At 35.9% G+C, this 23,765-nt stretch overlaps 1 protein-coding gene across 3 annotated transcripts in view; it reads right to left on the bottom strand.

Annotated features, from left to right (window-relative positions):
- CNTLN (centlein) overlaps nucleotides 1-23,765 on the bottom strand; it is a 357,273-nt gene that overhangs the window by 27,665 nt on the left and 305,843 nt on the right. For all 3 annotated transcript variants that reach the window (XM_060409518.1, XM_015093231.4, XM_027964566.3), the window contains exons 19-23: nucleotides 19,044-19,235; nucleotides 11,304-11,401; nucleotides 9,480-9,606; nucleotides 6,706-6,843; nucleotides 5,642-5,827 (exon numbers count right to left, since the gene is read on the bottom strand). In XM_060409518.1, the coding sequence (XP_060265501.1) occupies nucleotides 5,642-5,827; nucleotides 6,706-6,843; nucleotides 9,480-9,606; nucleotides 11,304-11,401; nucleotides 19,044-19,235 (741 nt within the window). The remainder of the gene's footprint in view (nucleotides 1-5,641; nucleotides 5,828-6,705; nucleotides 6,844-9,479; nucleotides 9,607-11,303; nucleotides 11,402-19,043; nucleotides 19,236-23,765) is intronic.

The raw sequence follows: 23,765 nt of genomic DNA, 5'->3' as shown, positions 1-23,765 counted from the left end.
AATCACAAAGTGACAGAAAAATTGAACAGATCAGTGAGTGAGCAGATTGAATCAGCAATCAAACACTTTCCAATAAAGAAAAGCCCATGACCTGATGGCTTCACTGGTGAATTCTACCTGAGACAGAGTAATGCCAATTCTTCTAAAGCTCTTCCAAAGAACACAAAAGGAAAGACCACTTTCAAACTCATTTTAAGAGGTCAGCATTAACCTGATATCAAAGACAGATAAGGACAGTACAAGAAAAGAAACCCATAGGCCAATACCTCTGATGAATATAGACGTAAAACCTCTGAACAACATACTAACAAACTGAATTTAACAACACATTAGAAGGACCACACACCATGCTCAAGTGGGATTTATCCCTGGAATACAAGAATAAGTCAACATATACAAATCAATAAATGTAATATACTACATTAAAAGAATAAAGATAAAAATCATACAATTATTTCAATAAATGCAAAAAAAAATACTGGACAAAATTTAACATTCTTTCATGATAAACTCCCCACAAACTGGGTATAGGAATATACTGTACATAACAAAAGCCATATAATACAAAACCAAACTAACATCACACTCAACAACGAAAAGCTGAAAGCTTTCCATCCAAGATCAGAAACAAGAGAAAGCTGACCACCCTCACCACTCCTGTTCAACACAGAACTGGAAGTCCTAGCTGGAGCAATTAGGCAGTAGAGAGAAACAAAAAGCATCCAAATCAGAAAGAAAGAAGTAACACTGTCTCTTTTTGCTCATGACATGATCTTTTATGTAGAAAATGCTAAGAACTCCATCCAAAAAAGCTGTTAAAATTAATCAACAAATTCAGTAAAGTTGTAGGATACAAAGTCACAGATAAAAATTAATTTGTTGTGTCTCTATACACTAACAATAAAACATGTGAAAAAGGAATAAAACAATCCCACATACAGTAGCACCCAACAATAAAATTTTAGGGATAAATTTAACTAAGGAAGTGAAAGATCTATACACCCCAAACTCAAAGACACTGATGAAAGAAACTAAAGAAGACACAAATAAATGAAATGATATCCTGCACTTACTGATTGAAAGAGTGGATATTCTTAAGATGTTCATTCTACTCAAAGACATCGAGAGGTTCAATAAGACCTCTATCAAAGTTCCAATGCCATTTATTCCAGACAAATAGAAAAAAATCCCCTAAATTTGGATGAAATTACAAGACTGACTAGCCAAAGCAATCTTAGGGAAGTGCAAAGCTGGAGGCATCATACTTCCTAACTTTAAATTATATATAACTCATACAACTTGATCAGACAAGGCAATGGCAACTCACTCCAGTACTCTTGCCTGGAAAATCCCATGGACGGAGGAGCCTGGAAGGCTGCAGTCCATGGGGTCGTTATGAGTTGGGCACGACTGAGCGACTTCACTGCAGATGGTGACTGCAGCCATGAAATTAAAAGACACTTACTCCTTGGAAGGAAAGTTGTGACCAACCTAGATAGCATATTCAAAAGCAGAGACATTACTTTGCCAACAAAGGTCCATCTAGTCAAGGTTATGGTTTTTCCATATGGTTTTTCCAGTCATGTATGGATGTGAGAGTTGGACTGTGAAGAAAGCTGAGCGCCAAAGAACTGATGCTTTTGAACTGTGGTGTTGGAGAAGACTCTTGAGAGTCCCTTGGACTGCAAGGAGATCCAACCAGTCCATTCTGAAGGAGATCAGCCCTGGGATTTCTTTGGAAGGAATGATGCTAAAGCTGAAACTCCAGTACTTTGGCCACCTCATGCGAAGAGTTGACTCATTGGAAAAGATTCTGATGTTGGGAGGGATTGTGGGCAGGAGGAGAAGGGGACGACAGAGGATGAGATGGCTGGATGGCATCACCGACTTGATGGACGTGAGTCTGAGTGAACTCTGGGAGTTGGTGATGGACAGGGAGGCCTGGCGTGCTGAGATTCATGGGGTCGCAAAGAGTCAGACACGACTGAGCGACTGAACTGAACTGAACTAAACTGAGTGACTTCACTTTCACTTTTCACTTTCCTGCATTGGAGAAGGAAATGACAACCCACTCCAGTGTTCTTGCCTGGAGAATCCCAGGGATGGGGCAGCCTGGTGGGCTGTCGTCTATGGGGTCGCACAGAATCGGACACAACTGAAGCGATTTAGCAGCAGCAGCAGCAGTAGCAGCATATAACTTGATAAGAAAACCCCAAACATCCAATTTAGAAATGGAAATAGAATCTGAACAAATACTTTTCCAAAGAACACATACAATGGCCAGCAAGTTCGTGAGAAGGCGCTCAACCTTCCTGATCATCAGAGAAATGCAAATCAAAGCCACAAGGTATCAGCTCACCCCTGTTGGAATGGCTATTATCAAATAGATAAGAGAGAACAAATGCTGGCAAGATGTTCGGAAAAGGGAAACACTGTGCACCGTGGGTCAGACTGTAAACTGGTACGGCCACCATGGAAAACAGTGTAGAGGTTCCCCGAAAAATCACAAATAATAACTACCAGCAATCCAACTTCTGAGCACATACTGAAAGGAAATAAAAAAGGAATCGCAAAGAGATACATGCTGTCTCATGGTCACTGCAGCATTGCCTGCACTAATCAAGACATGGAAACACCTTGTGTCCATCAATATACTGATGAGTAAGGAAAACGTAGTAAATATATGTGTGCGTGTGTGTGTGAGAGAGATTAAACACACACACAATGGAATATGATGACTCAGCCATAAAAAGAAGGAAATCCAGACATCTCTGACAACATGGATAGCCCCTGAGAGTACTATGCTAAGTGAAATAAACCAGATAGAAAAATACAAATACTGGATGATATCACTTATATATACATGGAATTTTAAAAAGGCAAACTCAGAGAGTAGAAAAGTGGTTGCCAGGAGCTGAGGGGAGGAGGAAATGAGATGTTGGTCAAATGGTACCAACTTCCAATCATAAGAAGAATAAGTTCCAGGGATTTAATGTATAACATAGTGATTATAGTTAACAATACTCAACTGTATACTTGGAATTCGCTATGACTAGATTTTAAATGTCCTTCCCATAACAATAACAACAAAATGGCAATTATGTGAGGTTAAGGATGTGTTAACTAACCTATTGTAGTAAACTTTTCATAATATATACATGTATCAAGTCATCATATTGTATATCTTAATCTTATAAAATGTTATATGTCATATCTAATAAAGTTTAAAAAAATAGAAAAATCATAATTGAGATCAGTACCAGTGTTAACAACTGCACACATTAAAAATAAAATTATAATGCTTTAAAAATATTCTTACTAAAGAATAAAGAAATTTATATGCCTTAATCATCTTACTAAATCTTAACAAGCAAGTACATATTGATAATTAAGTGATTTAAGCTTCCGGATAAATGTTGTTCTTTGGCTGGTATTTATTTATCAGCTAACAAAAGCCACCAAGAAGATGGAATTGACCATATGATTCTCACATACAAGCACGTTAACAAGCCTATTATCAGGCCTCAATCAAACTGAGCAAATACTTCTAGAAATTTCCCTTGTGTGTTTTATTCAGTTATTAGGAGAATTCAAAGCTTCAGCTCTGCCACATACACCCAGCCCAGATGCTCAAAGCACTTGATTTTACTCCAGGGTAAAATTCCATATTCAAGACTAGATCTAGAACAGATGGCCACTCCACCTCTGCTGTAATCTGGTTGTGCCCTATGCATAAATGAAAAAAAAACTAAAGGGAACACAGATTCCGCAGCAGGGCCAGAACAAACACTATTACTATTAATACTACTACTAATAGTAACAATGTGTATTTTGTGTACCCGTACCCTATTAAGTTCTGCACAGAACGAGTCCCATTGATCATAATGTTCCATGTAGGAACTATGTACATTCTCTAACTGTGCTCAACATTCTTTAACTATGCTCATTATGAGTGTGCATAGCTCGTGCCTTCACAGAGGTTTCAATCTGAGCAGTGATTACGTGTCCAGCACTATTCTTGAAGCAGATATAAAGTCAATTTCTCAAGAATTTAGCAAGCTCTATTATGTGCCAGTTGTTTTTGTTGTTTGGTTGCTAAGTCGTGTCTGACTCTTTGTGACCCAGTGAACTGTGGCCCAACAGGCCCTAGTCCTGTTTCCATGGGATTTTCCAGACAAGAATACTGGAGGGGGTTGCTATTTCCTTCTCCAGGGGATCATCCCAACTCAGGGGTCAAATTCACATCTTCAGCAAAGGGGACAGCATAATGGCAACAGACCTGTTTGCTAGCTACAATACAAGGCAGAATAAAAGGCACTAAATAGGAGCGTAAACAACTCATGCTGCTGCTGCTGCTAAGTCACTTCAGTTGTGTCCAACTCTGTGCGACCCCACAGACGGCAGCCCACCAGGCTCCCCCGTCCCTGGGATTCTCCAGGCAAGAACACTGGAGTGGGTTGCCATTTCCTTCTCCAATGCAGGAAAGTGAAAAGTGAAAGTGAAGTTGCTCAGTCGTGTCCAACCCTCAGCAACCCCATGGACTGAAGCCCACCAGGCTCCTCCATCCATGGGATGTTCCAGCCATGAGTACTGGAGTGGGGTGCCATTGCCCTCTCCGAAACAACTCATAGCGGCATTAAAAAGAGTGGAGCAATCCCCAGGTTCCCAGGCCTCAGTCCCTTGTTATCCCTGAAACCAAACTGTTCCTCCTACATTTTCCCAGAATAGTTAGGGAGGAATACTGGCTGACCATGTCAGGGCAGAAGTACAGACCAGAGGTCTAAACACTCTCCTATAAATACTGTGAAACAAAACCTGGTATTCTCCCTTCCCCCACCACTCTTAGCTTCGGTGGTTCCTTGTATAGCCAATGCCTAAGCCTTTCTGGGATTATTCAGATAATTTCTAGATGGTACACCCTTTGTAGATATTCTAGTTTGCCTTCCTTTTGTCCTGCCAGATCATTTACCATTCCTTTACCCATTCCATTGGAGAAAGAAATGGCAACCCACTCCAGTATTCTTGCCTGGAGAATCCCAGGGACAGAAGAGCTTGGTAGGCTACAGTACACGGGTCGCAAAGAGTCAGACACGACTGAGAGACTTCACTTCACTTTCACTTCACTTACCCATTCCATGCCTGATAAGTTATGGGGCCCAGGTGCAATGTCTCTTAACATCAATGATCATGGATCAAGCTTCTGGTTGTTCTTGCTTGGCTGATTTTTAAAAGGAAGTGGAATGGAAATAACTCAATTCTGTCTCTTAACGTCAATGATCATGGATCAAGCTTCTGGTTGTTCTTGCTTGGGTGATTTTTAAAAGGAAGTGGAATGGAAATAACTCAGTTCTTTGGTCTTAAAACATGTCTTGCTTATGTGATTACCACAATTTCATAACTAAACTGACACTAGAAAAAGAATATTAAAAACATAGTGGACATTTTTAAACTCAAGCTATGAAAATGAATCTTTCATAGACAAAATTTGAATAGTGTGGTGGGTAGGGTACAGGAAGACGCTTTGTGGTTTGGGAAAGAAAGCAGAAAGGAACTTCAAGAATACCCCAGATCGTCTGAAATAGGCCACTGCCCTCTGCGCCTGAATTAAAGCACCAGTTAGTAAAGTGCAAATAATTCAAACCTTCACAAATATGGTGAACTCTTCTACTTTCTCACTGGCTAGTAGTAATTTCTTCTGTGCACCTTCTAGGGCCTGCTCACTTTGCATTGCTAACCCTTGAAGATGCTTAGATGCTGCTGTTTCAATCTCTGCCATGGCAGATTCAGTCTCATTTATTTTTGACAGGAGGAAAGTAAGCTTGAGATCCTGCAAAAGACCAGTAATCATAGAATAAAAATATGTTTCTTAAACAGATTTGGAAGTTAGAGATGTAAGATAAAAAAAGGGTTTCATTACTCTCTTTTTTTTTTCATTACTCTCTTTATATCTTGTATTTATTTTCATTTGAGTAAAACTTTATTTTCAATGACTATCTTAAGCACATATTACCACATATTTATCATTGAAATCAATTTATTCTTTTAAAAATTATAAATCATTAAAGACATGGAAGGGATTTTGGACTAAAAGATTTCATATATCAAATGGAAGTATTTAATTCGTTTATAAGTTTTCAGTTTAGTTCAGTTCAGTTCCTCAGTCGTGTCCAACTCTTTGCAACCCCATGAATCGCAGCATGCCAGGCCTCCCTGTCCATCACCAACTCCCGGAGTTCACTCAGACTAACGTCCATCAAGTCACTGATGCCATCCAGCCATCTCATCCTCTGTCGTCCCCTTCTCCTCCTGCCCCCAATCCCTCCCAGCATCAGTCTTTTCCAATGAGTCAACTCTTCGCATGAGGTGGCCAAAGTACTGGAGTTTCAGCTTTAGCATCATTCCTTCCAGAGAACAACCAGGGCTGATCTCCTTTATGGACCTAAAACTTTATATCTACTTATATAAATATAAGTTCTTAACAACAGTTTTCATTTATTATAAATCATCAAGATAAACAAAATCTGTTTCTCTAATACAGCATTACCTTTAATAGTAAACAAATTCTTAGTGTTTTAGGTAGAGATATAAATGTCCTTTGCAGAACATTTGAAACATTTAAGTAAGTCATAGTAGGTTTGGGGAGAAATAAAAATAAAAAAGAGATTGTTATAGTCCACCTCTAAGCTAAAATATCCTAAACCATACCTTTTTTTCTAACTCCTCTTTAGTTTGCTGATACATCTCTTCATACTGAGACTTCTCTTTTACAGCAACACTAAGTCTTTGCTTTAGTGAATCAATTGATACTTTCTTGTTGGAACACTCCTCAGTTAATGTCTTTACCTACAATAAATGCACAAAGGTAGAGATGTATGGAGAGAGTAACATGGAAACTTACATTACCATATGTAAAATAGATAGCCAATGGGAATTTGCTGTATGTCTCAGGAAACTCAAACAGGGCCTCTGTATTAACCTAGAGGGGTGGGAGCGCGAAGGAGATGGGAGGTAGGTTCAAAAGGGAGGGGATATATATATATGTATACCTATGGCTGATTCATGTTAAGCTTGAAGTTTGACGGAAAACAACAAAATTCTGTAAAGCAATTATCCTTCAATTAAAAAATAAATAAAAAAATTTTAAAAGCACAAAGGTAAATATTATTGGTAAAGGCAGTCTAGTTCTACACTGTATTTGTTTTAACAGAAACCAAATGAATGCATGAATAAATAATTTCATTTATTTTCTCATAAATGATATCAAATTCAAGCCTAAGATTTGTGTAACTCATACAGCACTGCGAGCACGAACTAACCACACTGAAGTCAGTAGTGAGTGAGGCTAACAATACATAAGTCAATAACAACACCCAAAAACTGCGCAAAAAAGCATGAATATTGCTATGTGTAGACTTCTACCTAATAATACAAGATTATCTTTAACTACGTTTCCTTTAATTACTAACCTGAACTTTCTTAAGCAAAAGATGGTTGTTTTGATTCTTTAATAAGCCAAGTCATAGAAAACTTTAATTTGTATTCTCCAATATAACATGTACTTTTTAGGATAAAATTAAATAAGTACTATAACATATTTATTGTGCATTTCAAAGAACAGCAGAAGACTCCAAAGGAGACATACCAATCAGCTAATAAATATATGAAAAGATTCTCAACATGACTCATTATTAGAGAAATGTAAATCAAAACTACAATGAGATATCACCTCACACTGGTCAGAATGGCCATCACCAAAAATTTCAGAAATAGTAAGTGCTGGAAGGGGTGTGGAGAAAAGGGAACCCTCTTTCACTGTTGTTGGGAATATAAATTGATACAGTCACTATAGAAGATAGTTTGGAGATTCCTTAAAAGACTAGGAATAAACTATCATATGACCCAGCAATACCACTTCTAGGCACACACACTGAGGAAACCAGAACTGATCCATATACCGCAGCGTTTATTGCAGCACTATTTACAATAGCTAGGATATGGAAGCAACCTAGATGTCCCTTGACAGGTGAATGGATAAAGAAGCTGTGGTAATGTATACAATGGAATACTACTCAGCCATAAAAAGAAATGCATTTGAGTCAGTTATAATAAGGTGGATGAACCTAAGGCCCATTATACAGAGTGAAGTTAAGTGAGAAACAGAAAAACAAATAGTATATTAACACATATATATGAAATCTAGAAAGATGATACTGATGAACCTATTTGCAGGGCAGCAATGGAGATGCAGACAGCGAACAGACTTATGGATATGGGCCAGGAGGAGAAAGGAGAGAGTGGGGTGAATGGAGAGAGTTGTATGGAGGCATATACACTACCGCATGTAAAACAGACAGCCAGTGGAAACCTGCTGTGTGACTCAGGGAACTCAGACTGGGCTCTGTAACCACCTAGAGGGGCGGGAAAGGGTGGGAGCTGGGCGGGAGGGTCAAGAGGGAGTGGACATATGTACTCCTATGGCTAATTCATGCTGAGGCGTGGCAGAAACCAAACCAATATTATAAAGCAATTATCCTTTAATTAAAAATAAACACATGTTTTAAAAAAATGCTAAAAAATACCAGAAGAAAACATTTTTTCAGTTTAATACTATTAAAGATAAATAAATTCTTATACAAACATTGTATACTTCAAATGATTATTGAAGTCAAAATGAACAAAATTTAAAAGACAGCATTGAAAAAAACCTATATGAAGTAATTATAATTTGTGAGGGTATGTGGAGGAGAAAGAGAAAGAAAATCTGTACACATGTTCTTGCTCACGTAAAATTTTCTCTCTTCCATTTGAGCATTACTTACATGTTTTATCTCCAACAAGGAAAATAAGGGAGATGTTCTCTCTGGAGTGGATGACATTTTGTGAATGCCAAAGCACAAGCTGCTTTATGATTTGTGTAAATAGCAGCTTTTAAAATTTTTTAAACAAAAAATATCTCTTAGTCAGCAAACTGCTGATTTTACTTTGGGGTCAGATAGTGTACAATTATTTTAAATGTGACTCTTTTCTTAAGTACACTGAATTAAACATGCACAAGAAAATACTTTAAAACAATTGTAGGGAGTACACTTTTTGAAGAACTGATAGTTATTAGCATATTTTTTCATTTAAAACACAAGCTTAATTCTATCATTATAAATAGTAGTTTTAAAGAAAATGCTGAAAATAATAGAAGTTTGAATCTCAAAAATATTACAGATTTTTTAAAATTAAACTGAACTTTTCATGGTATATTTACAATATAAAAAGAATGAATGGCTATATTATGTGTGAGATTTTGTCTTGAATTTTAAAACAAAAAATGTACTTTCAGGGCAAATGATGTAATTATGTAACAACACAGGTATATTTTATGAATATTTACTACACATTTTTTTAAGATTGAATACTGAAGTTAAGAAAGTAAATACAAAGGGGAGTGATCTTTTTTTTTTAGTGTCAGTGAATATAAAAATTGATACCTTTTTTTCAAGATTTTCTAGCATTTCATTAATGCTCTCATTACTTTCCAAATTTACTTTCTGTCGAAATTTCAAGTCCTCTATCAAATGTCTTTTCATGGTTATATCCCTCTCCATTCGAGACATCCTTGAAAGGGAAAAAAAGGTATCTTATCAAGAGTGATAGAAAATACTGCAATAGTGATAGTATCTTACATATTATCCAATGTTATACCTACTGTAAATTTTTAAGTGCTATCTGATTAATTGCAAATTAATAAAATAATTGCTTGGTTTAAAATATTGCTGTTAGTATTTTGAGTAAAATATTAAAATCTATAATCCAGCTGTGACTTGGTAAATGCAGTATTTTATATAAACATATGCATTAAAAAAAGAACTGAGAAAGCTTAATAAAATTTTTTGAAAACTTAAAATTATTATATTTATATACCACTCATGCTTCCAAAAAAAATACAAGTAACATTTAGAGATTATCAAAATCATAACACTGATTGTTTCTGATAAACAATTCTATAATAAAGAAGTATAAAATTTGATAATATCATATAAAGACACTGAAGTGATTTATAATATTATATAAAGACATATCAGTGATTGAACTGATGTATCAGTTTAGCTTAAGGTGATAATGCTAAGTATAAAATGATAAATGTAATAACCACTATTACTATTATAATAAGAACAACAATAACTAACATTTAATGAATGTTTACTATGTACCAGTCACTGTTATAAGTGCTTTACATGTATTTCAATTCTAAGAACTTTATGAGTTAATTCTATTAACTTGAGATCCAGAGCTGGCAGGTAAAGAAGACAGGATTCAAAGAATGTTATCTAAAGTCCTCATTGGTAAACAGTAAGTAAGACTAAATCAATCTATCAAGAAGCTTCAAGATATTCTGCTTAAAAAAAATTAACCAATTTTCTTATCTAACAGTTTTATCTATTAAAGTGAAAGTGAATTTGCTCAGTCCTGTCTGACTCTTTGGGACCCCAGGGACTGTAGCCCAACCAGGCTCCTCTGTCCATGGGGATTTTCCAAGCAAGAATACTGGACTGAGTTGCGATTTCCTTTTCCAAGGGATCTTCCCGACCCAAGGAATGAACCTGGGTCTGCACTGTACCGGGTCCCACACTGCAGGCAGATGTTTTACCATTTGAGCCACTAGGGAAATTCCTTATCTACTAAGATCACTTTTAAGTAAGTGATCTCTAATTATGAATGACTAAACTTCTTTCTAAACACATCACTTCTAAGCTCTAGATACATATAAAAGTTATGGAAAGGAAACGATTTTGATTCTGTGAGACAGAACATTGTAAACTCCTTTTTTAGTATAAATATACAAAGTACAATATTTCATAACTCTTCAGTTATTTTAAATACAAACAAAACTTTTTTATCTTTGCTTTACAAGCTTAAGTAATAACTCCAATATAAATCAATATATATAATATATATGTACATATTTATATATATATTTTTTTAGTCAAGTAATTCCTACATTCTAAAGTTTTCTGTTCATAGTGTTTAGGCCATTAACTGATATTTATTCAAGATTAAAACGTTGACTCTAAGAAGGCAAATCTAACTTTAAACATTTTTACTCTAATTAATAAAAGTAGTTAACTATCTTGCCATCAACTATACTATATATAATATTCTTTAAACTTTCATCTTATTTAGGTTCAAACATAAACTAAGACAGGAAAACAATTTTAACATGTTGGTATTGTTTCTTGGGGTTAAGTGTTTAATAGAGTTACTTGCCACTAGGTGGCACCAAATACAATGGATAAAAATATAAAGCAACCTACTTTTCATGCATTTCCTTTATATGTTCTTCTTTTGCTAGGAGTTCAAACTTCAGAGACTTCAAGTTTGAAGATTGTTTAGTGAGTTCATTAGTTGCATTCTAGATTAAAAATATATATAAATTTAAATATACCTTGCAATCTTGTTCTAAGGCAGCATAAATATAAATGTCATTCTCATGAACAGTAATAAAAATGCAAAAATTATGGTTATAATTAAAATGAACAATTAAGCACTTGAAAATGTTTCATTTTGTATGTTCTAATAGAAATATCAGGGCACACTAACATTTTTATATAACATGTCAAAATCATAGAAGAACACACTCATATAATAATTGCAAAGATATTACAAAAATATATTTATAGGAAATACAGATTTTACAAAATTTAAATGTGTATTACTAAGTATTTTTATGGTTTAATAAGATTACTTAAAACTAATTCCGGATTTACTAATAATCAGACTAAATACAGTCACAAATATTTTGCTGCACCTCCCACCAAGAGGATGGAATGGAGTCTATCTCCCATCCCTCTTAATCTGATCTGGCCTGTGATTTGCTTTGACAGAAAATATCTGGCATAAATGACATTATGCAAATATCAGATCCAGGCTTTAAATTGTTGTAGCTTGCACCTTTGCCCTCTTATAATGCTGCTCTGGGATCACCTACCAACAAGTACAGAGGAAAGGCCATTTGGAAGAATACTGAAGTACCCCAGATGAAGCCAACAGACCAATCGTAAGCCGTGAGTGAGGCTCTCTTGGAACTTCCAGCCCAGATAAATCCTTGGTTTAGAAGAATGCAGGTGTGTGAGGGGACCCAGCAAACAGCCCAAAAGAACTACCTAGTGAACCCACTGGATCATAAATTGCTATTGTTTTAAACTGCTACATTTTGGATAATTTGTTAGACAATAATAAATAACTGATCCAGAATCTCATGAATACTAATACTTTTTTCCTTGAACCTATATTGTTGCTGTTTAGTTGCTAAGTCCTGTCCAACTCTCTTTGTGACTCCATGGACTGCAGCCCACCCAGGCTCCTCTGTCCATGGGATTTCCCAGGCAAGAATACTGGGGTGCGTTGCCATTCTCTTCTCCAGGGGATCTTCCTGACGCAGGGATCAAACCCATGTCTCCTGCATTGGCAGGTGGATTCTTTACCCCTGAGCAACCTGGGAAGTATTTATATATAATTATTAGTTTTTCAAAGCAGAACAGCATTGTGGAATTTGTTGTTTGCACAGCTTAGGGGCCAGAGGTAGTAACTAGAGTGCCAGGGATCCCTAGCTTTTAATTTTGACTCAAATTCCAGGAAAACATGTACCCTAAGATATTATTTAGTGGTTTTGATATTTTGGATTTTTACCTATAAGATAGTGTTGACAGAAATTTATTCATGTGTTAAATTTTAAAAGTATTAAACTAATATAATAAAATAATAATTTAATAGTCTTAAATTCTTTCTGGAATGACTGTTCATTCATTTAGAAATAATAATTCAAGATTACATTAACCAATTAAAGTGAAAGTGAACATCGCTCGGTTGTGTCTCTTTGTGACCCCATGGACTATACAGTCCATGGAATTCTCCAGGCCAGAATACCAGAGTGTGTAGACCATTCCCTCCTTCAAGGAATCTTCCCAATCCAGGGATTGAACACAGGTCTCCCACATTTCAGGCAGATTATCTTCACCAGCTGAGCCACCAGGGAAGCCCCACATTAAACAATAGTGATACTTTAATATAATGATATTATATTATAAATATTATCACTACATTAATTGGTATCTTACTATGTCTAATTTATTACTACTGTATCATTATATAGTGATGCCTTTAAAATACATCATGATATAAATGGCTACTCAGCCTTGCTCTGAATGGTCCCAGGCTGCTGTTTTTCTAATTTTGTATTTTTACCTTAGCATTTTAATATTTTATCTATCAATCTGTTGATCATAATTTCTTACTTCTCTCAATATTTCTGCCTAAAAACAATCACCCTGTCCCTTAGTATGCATACTTCTAATTTGGTGTTTTCTGCTGAGAAGGTAAACAAATAAACTCATTACAGCTGTATTTAAAATAAAAAATAATAGGTAGTAAATTAACAGTGAAAATATCTTCAACAGAATAAACTAAGTAGATTTTAAGATAACTGATTCTTTTATGTTTTTAAATTTATGGTTGTTATTTTAGGTGGCTGAAAAATGCAGTAATTCTGACTTCTGGATAATTGAGGGATTACAGAATTATAATAAATAAAACAATGCTAGCTTATAGATACTTTTGTTAGACTCTCTAAATCTCACAGCTATTTTAATCCTCCAAAATCCTTTTGAAATGGGTACAAAGTTGTCCCTGCTCTAGACCTCTGGAAAAGCTAAGTAATTTCCTCAGTCAGGTCCTAGAAGCTACTGGATGAAAAATGATCAAAACCTAGGTCCCCTGACCCTTTTCCAATTCCTATAACATAATATTTATCTGCAGCTACAAAATCTGGAGTAAAAGACATATTTCGAAGATGTCATACGGTAATAATCTATCTTGGTTAGAGTTTTTCAGTTTAAGTTTATTAAATTCTTTTTAAAATTTCTGAATAAAAGCATGGATCTGGAGACCGATTGATTGAGTTCTAATATCAGCTCTGCCTCTGTAGTAGCTTTGTGACCTTGAACAATTAACTTACTCAGGTTTCTTAACTATCAAATAATATAATAATAGAACTTCTCTCATAGGCTTGAAACGAGTAATGAGTTAACATTTTTAAAAGACAGAACTAGACTGACAATAGATTATATATAAAGTAAAACTAGTTTAAAAACTATTATTCTTCATTATTAACTTACTGGAAAGCTGGAAGAGAACACAGTATATGTCAAAAAGTGGTCAAAAAAATCACAAATATAAATTAGTGCACTATTCAATCCAGATTGCATAAAAAGTTACAAATTAAATAGAAATAACCAATGTATATATCCTTTACTGGAAGGCAGTTTTATGTCACTACGTATCTTATTATCTATCTAGATAAAGTTGAGTTCCTTGAGAAAATGTGTCTAATGTGCATAAAAATGAAGCTACAGAAAATGCACATGAGCCCTCTCATCTCTGAATGAACCGTGTACATCTCAGAGGTATACCTAAGAATTTACATAGAAAAGTTTAAATTCATTGGATAAAACCAAACAGATAGATGTAGATCTTTAAGAGAGTCAAATCTAACCAGGTTTTTTAAAAAAATAGGTATAAAACATATTGAGTAGAACATACTCTATTTCTTGGAAAATCATGTTAGCACTTTGATACCTGTTATGAGCTGAATTGTGTTCTGGCAAAATCCATATGCTAAAGTCCTAACCTTCCCCTTCAGAGTACCTAAAAATGTACTTGGTCTGTCTAGTCAAGGCTATGGTTTTTCCAGTGGTCATCTATGGATGTGAGAGTTGGACTGTGAAGAAAGCTGAGAGCCGAAGAACTGATGCTTTTGAACTGTGTGGTTGGACAAGACTCTTGAGTCCCTTGGACTGCAAGGAGATCCAACCAGTCCATCCTAAAGGAGATCAGTCCTGGTTGTTCATTGGAAGGAATGATGCTGAAGCTGAAACTCCAATACTCTGGGCACCTCATGCAAAGAGTTGACTCATTGGAAAAGACCCTGATGCTGGGAGGGATTGGGGGCAGGAGGAGAAGGGGACAACAGAGGATGAGATTGCTGGATGGCATCACCAACTTGATGGACATGAGTTTGGGAAACTCTGGGAGTTGGTAATGGACAGGTAGGCCTGGCGTGCTGCAATTCATGAGGTCACAAAGAGTCGACACGACTGAGCGACTGAACTGAATTAGGTAAAATGAGGTCACATGGGAAGGCGTTTATCTAATATGACTGGTTTCCTTATAAGAGAAGAATTAAAACATGCCACACAGCCTGAGATATGGCAATGTGAGGGCACAGCAAGAAGGTGGCCATCCACAAAAAGAAAAGAGGCCTTCAGTTCAGTTCAGTTCAGTTCATTTCAGTCGCTCAGTAATGTCTTAACTCTTTGCAAACCCGTGAAGCACAGCAAGCCAGGCCTCCCTGTCCATCACCATCTCCTGGAGTTCACTCAAACTCACGTCCATCAAGTTGGTGATGCCATCCAGCAATCTTACCCTCTGTCGTCCCCTTCTCCTCCTGCCCCCAATCCCTCCCAGCATTAGGGTCTTTTCAAATGAGTCAATTCTTTGCATGAGGTGGCCAAAGTACTGGAGTTTCAGCTTTAGCATCATTCCTTCCAAAAGAAATCCCAGGGCTGATCTCCTTTAGGATGGACTGGTTGGATCTCCTTGCAGTCCAAGGGGCTCTCAAAAGTCTTCTCCAACACCACAGTTCAAAAGCATCAATTCTTCGGCGCTCAGCTTTCTTCACAGTCCAACTCTCACATCCATACATGACCACAGGAAAAACCATAGCCTTGACTAGACAGACCTTTGTTGGCAAAGTAATGCCAACAAAGGCATTACTGCTTTAGAATATGCTATCTAGGTTGGTCATAACTTTTCTTCCAAGGAGTAAACATCTTTTAATTTCATGGCTGCAGTCACCATCTGCAGTAATTTTGGAGCCCCCAAAAATAAACTCTGACACTGTTTCCCCATCTATTTCCCATGAAGCGATGGGACTGGATGCCATGATCTTCGTTTTCTGAATGTTGAGCTTTAAGCCAACTTTTTCACTCTCCTCTTTCACTTTCATCAAGAGGCTTTTTAGTTCCTCTTCACTTTCTGCCATAAGGGCGGTGTCATCTGCATATCTGAGGTGATTGATATTTCTCTGGGCAATCTTGATTCCAGCCTGTGCTTCTTCCAGCCCAGCGTTTCTCATGATGTACTCTGCATAGAAGTTAAATAAGCAGGGTGACAATATACAGCCTTGACATACTCCTTTTCCTATATGGAACCAGTCTGTTGTTCCTTGTCCTGTTCTAACTGTGGCTTCCTGACCTGCATATAGGTTTCTCAACAGGCAGGTAAGGTACTCTGGTATTCCCATCTCTTTCAGAATTTTCCACAGTTGACTGTGGTCCACACAGTCAAAGGCTTTGGCATAGTCAATAAAGCAGAAATAGATGTTTTTCTGGAACTCTCTTGCCTTTTCCATGATCCAGTGGATGTTGGCAATCTGATCTCTGGTTCCTCTGCCTTTTCTAAAACCAGCTTGAACATCTGGAAGTTCATGGTTCATGTATTGCTGAAGCCTGGCTTGGAGAATTTTGAGCATTATTTTACTAGCGTGAGAGATGAGTGCAGTTGAGCAGTAGTTTGAGCATTCTTTGGCATTGCCTTTCTTTGGAATTGGAATGAAAACTGACCTTTTCCAGTCCTGTGGCCACTGCTGAGTTTTCCAAATTTGCTGGCATATTGAGTGCAGCACTTTCACAGCATCATCTTTCAGGATTTGAAATAGCTCCACTGGAATTCCATCACCTCCACTAGCTTTGTTTGTAGTGATGCTTTCTAAGGCCCACTTGACTTCACATTCCAGGATGTCTGGCTCTAGGTGAGTGATCACACCATCGTGATTGTCTTGGTCATGAAGATCTTTTTTTGTATAGCTCTTCTGTGTATTCTTGCCACCTCTTCTTAATAGCTTCTGCTTCTGTTAGGTCCATACCATTTCTGTCCTTTATCGAGCCTATCTTTGCATGAAATGTTCCCTTGGTATCTCTAATTTTCTTGAAGAGATCTCTAGTCTTTCCCATAGGAAATCAAACCTGCCACTACTTTCAGCTTAGATTTCTAGACTCCAGAACTATGGGAAAAAACCACTATTATTCAAGCCAGCCACTGGATCGTATTTTGTTATGGCAATCCTAGTAAACCAACAGAATATCAAAACATAAATTGTAGTAACTAGATTACTAGGTACTTAAAAGTACCGAGTCTTCCAGAATATTTCCATATTAAAACATGTAATAAGACAAAAGTAAAGATTTATCCTCTTTGTCCCTATGTAGCCTGGTCAGTGTTTCAGGACTCCAAGTTAGATATGGACAGTCACTTCAAACTTACGTCAAGCATGATCTAAATTGCTTTAGGCATTCTTATTAGTCTCACCTTTAAGACACATTCTTTCAAAGTGAGGATGATTTATACATGGGTAAAAACTTACACCATGGGACACTATGCTCCAAGAAGTTTACAGATATCCATATAGGCCTATTACCAAAATTTGTTACAAAGTATTAAAAGTAAGCAAAATCAAATAAGTAAAATAAAAATCAACTTAAAATTACTGACAGTTAAAAAAATTTAGATGTCAGATTAGACATTACTGGATTTAACATTCTATTTTATCTTGGTGAAAACAAAGCTATTAGGCACATAAGACAAATATAAGAATCACAGAACTGTGAATAAAAATCTCTGGTAGACAAGATCGCCACAGAAGACCTCAATGGATTTTATCCTCCATATAAAATCTAAACACTGCAATGTTCAATTTATACATTTTACTCCATTTTATTCAGTCAGAAACAGATTTTAAGAGAAGATATACAGACCCAAACTTGTACAACTATTTTTTCTCCTTTCTATTATGTAAGGTAGTTAAAACTTATAAAATGTAGTTGTTAAGGCAAGTTCTGTACACAAGACCTCTCTGAAAAATGACTTTTAATAAGCATCTAAGTTAATATCAATTGTTTTATCTGATTATTAATAATAAAGCAAAATATTTTCAAGCAATAGTACATGAACTTATTTTAAACTTTATCCTACTTTATCCTACTAGTAATCCTTCATTTAAAGATGTTATTATTAGAGAGAACACATATAATATTTTAGATTGAAAGCAACAGAGTCTATTGGACAATTCTATACCTTAATACTCTCATAACAGTCATGGTTATTACTGTTATATTCTGTGCATTTTCAATCAGAATTTTCTTTCTAGTAACTCTCATTATAGCTATGGTCCCACATACATTTAGCTTCCAGAGAGCAATCCCACTGAAGAAAATAATTAATATGTGAGGAATAAATGAGCATGTTTTAAGAAGCATGAAAGTAAACTTTCCAATTAAAACTCACAAATCCTATTGCTTATAAGATATTTCTCTTTAGCATAAAGACAATCTTACTTTTACGTTGCTGACAGTTTCACCTAGACTTAAGACATAATTCTTTGTAAACAAAAGGAACACTGCTTTTTATTCCCACTCTCAGGTTTAACTTGCTGAAATCTATTAAACCAACTCACCTTTGCTCTGTGCCTCCTCTCTCTTCCTCTAGTTCCCCTTCTCCAACAAAGAACCACCAAATTAAAATAGTAGCAAATATGTACAGGAAAGCAAATCTATTTATGTTGATACATTACATGTTTGAAAATAATTCTGCTCAGTAGCAGGCAGAGAGGAATTGAATAGTGGAATAAATGGCAATGGCCAGTTTCCATCATCTCCTAAGTTAGGATCTCATAGTGTCTTGTCATTTTTTTCAAAGAATAGTATTATGAAATTACCAGATAAGAATCTATCATGTTAAAAAGAAAGATGAGGCTAAGTGTAGTATTAACAATTTAAGGATTATTTATACCATAATTTACTTTTATTAGTAAAGTTAAATTAGAATTGATAGAAACATATCTTTAAGGATTCTTTAATGATATTCTTAAAATGCTCTTTAAGGATATCTTTAAACATATCTTTAAATAACACATTTTCATCTTTAATAAAATTTATAATCACCTTTAGTTTACACTGCAATTGCTTCATTTCCAAATCCATGCTCCTTGAAGGGCCAAGTGATGTAATCTGTATCCGTGGAACTGTTACCTGGGCAACTTCTTCAGTCAAACATGTGATTTCAGATGAAGATTCTACTGTCTTTAGTAAATCTTCTTTTTCTTTTCGAAGCTCAGCCAAATCCGAATTTAGCTTCTTTTTAAAGAAAATAAGTATAAATTTGTTATAAAAGCAATTACAGTTAACCTAACAACTATCATGTCAACAAAGGTCTGTCTAGTCAAGGCTATGGTTTTTCCAGTGGTCAGGTATGGATTTGAGAGTTGGACTATAAAGAAAGCTGAGCACCAAAGAATTGATGCTTTTGACCTGTGGTGTTGGAGAAGACTCTTGAGAGTCCCTTGGACTGCAAGGAGACCAACCAGTCCATCCTAAAGGAGATCAGTCCCGGGTGTTCACTGGAAGGACTGATGTTGAAGCTGAAACGCCAATTCTTTGGCCACCTGATGCAAAGAGCTGACTCATTTGAAAAGTCTCTGATGTTGGGAAAGATTGAAGGCAGGGGGAGAAGGGGACAACAGAGGATGAGATGGTCAGATGGCATCACGGACTCAATGGACATGAGTTTGGGTAAACTCTGGAGTTGGTGATGGACAGGGAGGCCTGGTGTGCTGTGGTTCATGGGGTTGCAAAGGGTCAGACATGACTCAGCGACTGAACTGAACTGAACTGAACAACTATCAGCATCAATTTGTACAGGTAGGAAAATGCTAACCAAAAAAGTGACACTAACTATAAAAAGTCATTTTAGAAAAATTTTAATTTCCACTAGTTTTTGCTCAAGGTTGTAAGGCTTTTAAAGGTTAAAAGAAAATAAATTAGCTGTACTCAGTATCTTTTGGTTAGCTGGTCTTTACTCATGATGTGCTATTTCTTTGCCTTCATATAAATGTAGGTGTGCCAGAGATTCACATATTTGATAACCTTGTCTTCAGGGCTGATATCCTTAACTTGTAAAAGCCAAGCTGGAGCAGGACAGGATAACAGATGTTAGTTGTTTATTCCATTGGGTAAGTCTTACCACCCTATATAGCAGCCAAAATGCTTCTCATTTAGCAACATAAATGTTAAGTCCAATTAGCAGAAGAGGCTTATTAGAGATTTAGTTCAAATAAATAGCATACAAATGAATTCGCTCAGTTTTATGCACTTGATTGATAGTTGACAATCCTCTCTGTAATGTTGAGGTAGATTATATTGAACTTCTTACATTCAAATTTTTAATAAATAAACATTTTACTAAATGACATACTGGTAACGCTTTTATGAAACAGTGTAAAAGAAACCATCCTAATGTTATCCCCTCTCATTCACCAATCTGTAGTCAGCAGAATGCCACCAAGCTGTAATGGCATAACAACCTAGAGATCCTTAAAAGGATAACTGCACTACTATTTTATTATTCCGAAGAAGCTTATAATATGGTAGTTTAACATAAGGAACAATTAGACAAAATTGCTTAAATCTCTCAGAGGGGGAAAAAATCTTTCTTTGTTAAGAATTCTAATTAAAACAGTAAAAGATCTGCTAACACATACAGTCATATATATAGTCATATATATATGGGACATAAGTTATTTAAGCATTAACAGTATGTTTAAACACAATCTCTAAAAGAATACCAATAAATCTATAATTTCACATGTATGTGTGTGTTCATGTGTATACTATAAAATATGAATATTTCAGATCATGAATTTAGAACTAGGGCTTGATATATTTGAGATTAAACTATATTTCTGTGAAGTAAGAAGTATGTTCGGATGATAAAAATTTGTTTCTTTGGCTCTATTTCAACCTATGATCTAAAAGGTTGTTTTTTTAGATTTTCAGGAAATACTTACTCCTTGATTGTCCCAAAGGTAACAACTACTTAACATCTAAAAGCAAACTCATAATTTCCCTAAATCTGAAAATCTTCCTGGTTATCATGTTCATTAATGCTCTGTGTCCAGTCAGTTGGCAGGTTCTATAAATGATGTAATGTTTATCATACTCATTTCCTTCTGCAACTTTCTTAATGACGAAGACTTATTATCCCACTAAGACCATTGCAATAGCCTCACAGGCGACCTTTCTCTATGTTCAAACCATCTTTTATGCAGCTTCCCAAAACAACACTGACCTGTGATTCTCTTATTCAAAACTCTTCAGAGGTTCCTCAGCACAAAAGACTAAAGCTCAGATATTTGTGGTTATTATAAAGCTCTGTCAGATGTAGCTTCAATTTGTGTTTCAGTCAGACATCACTTGCAGTCAAACTCACCTGCTCTTCCCCAAACCTTTCAGCCATTTCTACTTTGATGATTCTACATATGGTATTTCCTCTGCTGAAATCTCTCTCATGTGTAAAGTATTTCCTCCTTTCTGAAGCCTTCTCTGCAGTTTTCTTCTCTTTTTTTTTTCAATCAAGTAGCTTCTTCATTTTCTTAGCTCAAAAGCATGTGCCTGTTCCTCAAACCATGAACCTGAGTAAAGCCTTGAGAGAGGACTACGCATTTGTTCACGTATGTATCCACCCCTAACCCCAACATGGTATCTAAAAGCTATGCCTTCTATATACTAAGAACCAGAAGAAAGATTTCAAAAATTCAAGCCTAGCTTTTTGTAACACAGATGGTAGTATAAAGGTACATATTGATTTCATCTTTTATTCATAATCTTTCTATTTTTTTGTTCTGAACTTTTTATTTTGTATTGGGGTATAGCTGATTAACAATGCTGTGATAGTTTCAGGTGAACAGCGAAGGGACTCAGCCATACATATATGTGTATCCATTCTCCGCCAAACCCCACTCCCATCTAGCCTGCTACATAATATTGAGCAGAGTTCTATGTGCTATACAATACTATTATCTTATTACTATATAAATTAAAATACATTTTTATTAGCAATGTAATATTATTTGTTGTTTAGTCACTAATTCGTGTCTGACTCTTTGCGAACCCATGGACTATATTATAGCCTGCCAGGCTTTTTCCATGGAATTCTCCAGGCAAGAATACTGGCTGCCAAGTTGCTCAATCATGTCTGACTCTGTGATGCCCTGGACTGTAGCCCACTAGGCTCCTCTGTCCATGAGATTCTTCAAGCAAGAATACTGGAGTGGGTTGCCATTTCCTTCTCCAGAGGATCTTTGCCACCCAGGGGTAGAACCTGCGTCTCCTGCACTGGCAGGCGGATTCTTTACTGTTGAGCCACACTTGTACTTAAATAGTATGCAGCAGAACATTTATCAATCCTAAAGTTAATGCTTTGCATCTAAATTAGAATTTTTGAGAGTTTCATTTGGTAATACATAACTCATGGCTACAATCCCAGGTGGAATTTCAAGCAACACAGAAGACTAAATTTTGATGAATCAATTTTCTTCCTGGTGGCTTCTCTTATTTGTTAAACTTGTATGCAATTAGATATGTTCTTTCCACAGTGGCAAATCTTGACTTCATAAATAAATCCTTTGTTGAGCAAAGACTAAGGCAATAAATATGTTTCTTTAAAAGATATGTATATGTATGTTTTAACTTCAATTTAATGGTATAAACAAAGAAACACTGAAATTAGGGAGACAATAAAACAAATGACCTGTTATTAAAATATAAATCTTGCTTTCATTAAACTATTTTAAATCTACAATCTTTAGAACATATTTTCAATATTAATTATATATATCTAGAAATGATACACGGCACCTGTTGAAATAGAGGAAATACACAAATCATGTATTCTATCAGCTTGGAATCCTTTGATTATCCACTAGCATTTTGGAAAAGTAATAATGACTATTCTCAGTTTAAGAATTCTGTTCCTTATTTGAGAAATTTTATAGAGTTGAGAAGCATAAAGAATGACTTTCTTTTATTTATACTTGGTTTGGAATGTGAGACTTTTGTGGTGACCTTGTTAGAAAGTGATTGTGCTGTAAAATCTACCAATAAATTAAAATAACTCTTAAAATCACTATTTTTCTTTTTATCAGAAGCATGATTCCTATTTCTATATTATTACCTTTCCACCTCAAATCAAGATTCTAAAATAATTAAGTCATATCACATTAAAATCATAAATACTACTAAAACCATGGAAGAGTTATAATTTCTCGATTCTAATTTGGGATATACTGCTTACCAGTGACATTGGTGACACTTACTGAGTGACACTGAGCAAGCACTTGATTTTGTTTCCCTACTTAAAAACAGATGATGCTTGCTTACCTAGTAAAAGTAATTCTGAAGGCAGATTTTATGTTTTTTAATCTATGATCAGTTCAGTTCAGTTGCTCTGGCATGTCTGACTCTTTGCAACCTCATGGACTGCAGCATGTCAGGCTTCCCTGTCCATCACCAACTCCCGGAGCTTACTCAAACTCAAGTCCATCGAGTCGATGATGCCATCCAACCATCTCAGCCTATGTCGTCCCCTTCTCCTCCCACCTTCAATTTTTTCCAGCATCAGGATCTTTTCTGAGTCAGTTCTTCACATCAAGTTGCCAAAGTATTGGAGTTTCAGCTTCAGTACCAGTGCTTCCATTGAATATTCAGGACTGATCTCCTTTAGGATGGACTGGTTGTTTCTCTTTGCAGTGCAAGGGACTCTCAAGAGTCTTCTCTAACACCACAGTTCAAAAGCATCAATTTTTCAGCACTCAGCTTTTTTTATAGTCC

The sequence above is a fragment of the Ovis aries genome, chromosome 2, assembly GCF_016772045.2.
Source record: "Ovis aries strain OAR_USU_Benz2616 breed Rambouillet chromosome 2, ARS-UI_Ramb_v3.0, whole genome shotgun sequence".
NCBI classification, from domain to species: Eukaryota; Metazoa; Chordata; class Mammalia; order Artiodactyla; family Bovidae; genus Ovis; species Ovis aries.
This window is presented reverse-complemented; position numbering and strand designations above follow the sequence as displayed.